The 6,000-nt window shown below is 38.8% G+C and overlaps 1 protein-coding gene across 2 annotated transcripts in view; it reads left to right on the forward strand.

The window, feature by feature from the left end:
* The window catches only part of LOC101857036 (cell division control protein 45 homolog), a 46,698-nt gene that overhangs the window by 27,236 nt on the left and 13,462 nt on the right, over positions 1-6,000 (forward strand). For both annotated transcript variants that reach the window (XM_035970878.1, XM_005102620.3), the window contains exon 14: positions 3,513-3,651. In XM_035970878.1, the coding sequence (XP_035826771.1) occupies positions 3,513-3,651 (139 nt within the window). The remainder of the gene's footprint in view (positions 1-3,512; positions 3,652-6,000) is intronic.

Consider the following 6,000-nt stretch of genomic DNA (forward strand, 5'->3'; position numbering starts at 1 on the left):
TTTTAGCATTTTAAAGTCTAATAGTTAACCAACTGTGCTGTGAACTTTTGCAAATGTAAACAACTTGACGTCGGTCGCCTGATGAAATCGAGATTTCCACACGAAGCAAATTTTACAGGAGAGAGAAAAAACTGATTTTCTCCGTCATTTGGCGTTCAAGATATATAAACTAAACGGATAAATCTAGTCAATTTCCTTTTAGAAATAATACAGTAGTACATTTTTTATCCTAGATGGTAATTTTTTTGAAAAAGTGTGGGATTCACGATTTTCATACAGCTGTATTCAAATCTCGCCTGATGCGTTCGTGAATTAAACTGTGTGGAATTCACGATTTCATCAGTAGGCTCTTGGGAACACGGTGTTGTATTCATGGTAATTAGGCAGTGTGTTTTCTCTTATTTGAGGGCCTGGTATGTTAAAAAAATTTATGAAAGCACGAAATACTGTTATAAGAAAGATTTTAAAAGATACTGAGTATATGAAAATTACTCTTTGCCATTTATAAGGAGAATGGTACAGTGGTGAGAAACTGGTTAAGTTTTCATTGTCTCTGGACTTTAGAAGACTCTCCCACTCTTTGTTAGAGTTCAGTGTGCAAAGAATTTCTCCTTATGTATATCAGAGGCTTCATACTGCATTAACAGCTTGGTCTTCTTTTTGTCTACCCGACCTGACAGTTTTGTGGACAGCAATTTTGACAAAATCATATGGGAAAATGTGATCCACAAATTTCACTTTATATGGTCTTCGTTGATATAATTATAAAAATTACAGTTCTGAAAATGTCTTTTATTTAAAAATCCTTCAAACAACTTGTGAATTCATTTGCAATCAAATCACCTTGTACCTTGCGTCAAAAGTAATAGATGGCATTATACGAGATCGCATTGAAGATTATGTGCATGTTTCTGTAACAAGAGCTGGAAGGATTCATAGACAGTTACAAAGTACACCCTGAAGATTCATGCAAATCATCACAAGGTCTTCTTGCCTAAGACTAAGAGCAAAGAGCAAAGGTTTTATCCATGGCGTGCCCTTTCTTTGTCCTTTTCTTTTCTGACATGAGAGACTCCCACTTAGTTTGGCTGACGTTGTCAAGCCTCAAAACTCACGCACAATTCTCACTGATCTTTTTTTTTGCTCACATGTCGACATGGTCTTTTCATCTAGCACATATTTGAGTAGCTTTACATACCAGGTAGATTGTCCCTGACCTGTGCAGGCTGTTTCGTAAAATCACTGAAGCTCAGACAGATTATAGAATCAGGGATCATGAAACAGTTTTCCAGAGCTCTGCTGACAATAGTGAGTGGGAACCTTCAGAAGCATGTCCACGGATGTTAACAGAAACTCCTTGGCTTGTGGATTGTTTGGTGGTGCTGCTGGGTTGGGTTCTTCTAAAGCACTCTTTACAAAGTACTGGAGGATCCAGGATATCACCAACAAGTGCCCAAGTAAGTTCCTCAGGATTAGATGGACAGACAGTCACCATGCAATGAGGAAGTAATGAGCAGAACAATTTCAGACAGAAGAAAGCAGTGGAGATGTACTGGACTGAGCATACCATTTGGAAATCAGGCAGCTACATAACTAAGAGTTTTAATTTTGAGTCTACAGGTTACACGATCAAGGGAAAGTCATGTGGAACCTGTACAAAAGTCGCAAAGAATGAAGAACAGAATAGTGGAAAGACATTTGAAAAATATGAAGAAGTTAGCCCAGGGTAGGGAATAGTGGAAAGTCTTTGTCCGTACGGGGTGAGCCAAGCGATGATGAAACTGGCATGGGCTCTTCTAGAGCAATTTACAATGGGTGAGTCCGGTCATAGATATCAACATCCTGCAAACTTTGATCTTCTGGTCACTCTGTTTCAAAAGTGTGCATCTTTCAGCTTGGTGTATCGCATTTAAAGTGTACTCTTTCGTGTTGAGAAGACCGTTCACATAGGTCTTTCTGTCTCCCTATGTCCAAACAAAGACAAACATAGTTGTTCTGTCTTTGTCTTTTAATAGTGAGTAGTCATTTGATTTGGTTGAGCAATCACATCTGGGTTTCAGTTCATTAGTTTTTTTTCAATCGTCCTATCTTTTGATTTGTATTGCTTATAGCTACCCCCTCTCCCCCCCTCTCTCTTTCTCTCTCTTTCTCTCTCTCTCTCTCTCTCTCTCTCTCTCTCTCTCTCTCTCTCTCTCTCTCAGGTTAAAAAAGCAACTTTGATTTGTTCCAATGCATCGTTTACTTTGAATGACAATTATTTTCATTGAAGTCTGGTTCTTCTACTATTTCTGTGCTGTATTTTCTGTAGCTTTCATTTTTGCCCAAAATGGTTCACATTGCTTGGCTTCTCAAAATTCCTTTTCTCGTTAGGGAACTCTGATCTCAAATCATTGAGCTTTCAATGTCAAACAAGTTTGGGTTGTGGTACAACACGGAAATATACTTGTAATTTATACTTGACTACGTTATAAAAAAAACAATTGCAAACGAGCAAGATAAAAAATTGTATAACCCACTACTAGAAGGGCACACACATTACACATTCAAATTTGACAGTCGTGAAACAATACCAGTCTTGCATCTAGGAAACACACATTTTAATTATGTGACAGAGATTGTCCCGCAAAACACATGCTGTCGACATCATAAATTATCATCTTTGGCTTGGAAACCATAAATACTGACCGACCGTTGTGTTTGCTCAACGCAGTCGCCCATATTTCAAAGGTCTAAAGAGGCGTTCATGGCGCCAACGGTCAGTCCCGCGAGTTATAAACCGCCTGATGAGATCGTGAATTCCACACCGGTGTGGGATTCACGTTTCATCAGGCGACTTTTGGGGCTTGGTGTTTATTCACGATTTTCTTATTACGTCAGATTACACGTTTGAGTTGAGATAATTGAAAAATTGTTTTACAGTGACATGTATCTCACCGAGCACTATCAAAATATGCAAAAAAAAACATTTTCGAAAATTTGTGGAATTCACGGTTTTATCAGGCGACCGACGTTGTGTTTCGCGCGCTCATGTGACCTTATGCAGTTGCGAGCGCCGTAAAACCCTATACTACTACTATTACTACTACTACTACAGAAAAAAAACTGCATCGAATTCTTCCTAATAGTTTTTATTTTATCCATATTTTGAAATGGCACTGTCTGGGGGTTATGCAGTTTTTGTTGTTGCCCAATTATAATAAAATCATCTATCACAATGCGGGGGGGGGGGTTGGCTGACTTACTCTGTTACAGTTTAAAAAGTATTGCACATAATTTCACCTAATTTCTAAGGAAACGAAGCAAGTGGGTCAACGTTTGGTTCGATGCTTCCCGTAACTTGTAACTGAAAAACACCGGAGATATTGATTGATAAAGCGTATCCAGTAGATACATGGGAATAGGCCCAAGTGAGTTTTAAAAAACACAAGGGGGGAAGGGCCTCTTGGATTATCTTAATTGTGTCTATGAAGGTGTAAATTAACATCTACTCTTTCTGTCTCTTTAATTTCAAGGTCAAATCAAGAAAAGATGGATTCGGGAGTGGATGCGGCTAAACATCAGCTACGCAGTATGGTGAAACAAATCCAGTCATTTATAGACATGCATCAGATCATCTCAGCTGGACCCTTCCTGTATGTTTTTATACAAGAGGTGAGAAGTATGTCCATATGTGTCACGCAGAGCTGCCTAAATCTACTGATTTTTCTTGTAGATACTGATTTTGGGCCTGTTCTACCGCCATACCGATAAGGTGTCAAAACTACCGGATTTGCGATGGGCAGAGCTGGTTGTACAAGTACTCCGGTACTTGTACTTACGTTACAATTTTCGGTACTTTTACTGTACTCCGGTACATTTTGAGAACCAGTACTTTTACTGTACTCCGATACTTTTTATAAAAGTACTTTTGAGTACTTTTCAAGTACATTTTGAGTACTTTTGAAGCTTAATGAAAGAATAAGTGCCGACATTTCCGATCATAATTTACGGAACAAACACCCGGACGGGCACAGCCGATCAACCAAGAGTTAAAAGTTGAGATTAAAGAACTGCCCGTCGCGTCAAAGATCAGCCACTCTTGTGAAAGTGATCACATGCGCTGTAAAACTCCATGAAACGGTTCAATGATCCCCAGACGGGATCACACCGAGGTGTGAACTGACCGATGGGCGTTTCTTTTCCCCCTCGCACTCGCATCTGAGCTCGCCACCTGAACTTTCATCCCTCGCTGGGTGGGTTGGGCCTACAAGTTCGCTCCAGGCAGGATCACATCGAACTGTGAACTCTTCCCTGACCATTGAAGTTGAAGGCAGTTTTTCTCTATTCATGAAATTGCGAGACAGCCTGAATTTTAATTGGTGTGGTCACAGCATAATGATACGTAACGACAAAGGCGGGAGGACTCAATCAGAGATGGAAGGCTACAATTTTTGGACAGGTAAAGGGGAGGGGCAACTGGATAAACGTAGATAAAGATCTCGAGATGATATGCTAATGAGTGTACGGTATAATATTATGGCTTGCCTCATGCCACCATGCTACTGTGATTGGTCATGAAGGATGACCACTCTTTGCTCGCCATATGTCATAAACCTACCCAGGGGTCACATCAGTTCTTGGGTCACTGTAGATTCTTCCTTAGCTTCGTCGGGCTAAGATCCCGTGTTTCCCTCGCTTCCGAGCACTGGGATCTTAGGCGGAGACTACTGTAGTAGACAATTTTTGGTTACACTACACTTACTAGACTCTAGGAAATTACATGTAGGCCTATTTTGGTTTGCCGTGGGCGCCGTGGACTACACAGTGTGACCAAACTCTGTCTTACCACTATTATAATCAATTGAAACTGAAACTGAGTTCTCAATGTATATCAATCTAACAAGTTTTTAGGCTACCTAAATTTCTTTTTTCCCTTTTTTGTGGTTTGTGCTTAAGGGTATCTTGATTCCTTGAGGATTTGTTTAAAAATTCAAAGCACTTTCTTTTGCTGGCCATTTTCATCAATTTTTTATTTTCTTAAGATCAACTTTGTCTCTACATTTTCCAATTTTGATACTTTTCCTACTTTCCGACCTCTAGGACTGACTTACATTAGATCATATTGTCTTGCTCAAACAAATTCTATTCATAATATCACTTACTCACTAGTTGCGTCTGTTTGTTTGCTGGGTGTTTTTTTTTCAATTTCACGGACAATTTCCACCTACGTTCAGTGCGTATATTCAAATGCTTTGTATACTGTTTACATTATTAGTAATAAATGGCCGAATTTGTCAAATATACTAGATATGTTATTCAATATGATGTTTTGCATTTTGAAGTGTTTTAGCATATTAGCAGAAAGTACTCAAAATGTACTCATAAGTACTTTTTTAAAAAGTATTTGTACTCAAGTACATTTTACAGGAAAGTACTTTTACTGTACTTAAGTACATATTTTAGATTGTACTTAAATTTGTACTTAAGTACCTTTTTAAAAGTACTTTAACAGCTCTGGCGATGGGTGCTGAGAGAATAAAAAGAAAAAAAAAATTCTGCAGTGCTTCCATTCTTCTTTGTTTTTACGGGAAATCGGTACATTCCAAAATTTACGTACTTGACGCATCATCATTTCAACTCCATGCGTTTAAAGAGAGAGAGAGACAGAGAGATCAGCACTTGCCTCCGTAACTTATCAGATATTTACGGCAACTCTCGACAATAAGTTGTATTAGAAACTGCCAGATTGCGCATTCCGTACACTCGACCATTGTCTATCTGTGCCGTTCGGTCGGCAATAGTTTTTCACGTGCATATCGGCTAAAATCTGAATACTCACGATAATCTTCCTCGTTCTTTTCTTTCTGTCTATCTTCAGTTTTTTGCTGCGGCTGGAAAATCTGAGCATTTAATTCATTTATCTAGAAAATGTCCACACATGAAAAGAATGCAATACTGTTATCTTATTATGTATATTTCTATTTGAATTTTGAAATTTCTGCGAGAAAAATAGTCAAGCAG

Source organism: Aplysia californica, unplaced genomic scaffold (assembly GCF_000002075.1).
Source record: "Aplysia californica isolate F4 #8 unplaced genomic scaffold, AplCal3.0 scaffold00332, whole genome shotgun sequence".
In the NCBI taxonomy this organism is placed as follows: Eukaryota; Metazoa; Mollusca; class Gastropoda; order Aplysiida; family Aplysiidae; genus Aplysia; species Aplysia californica.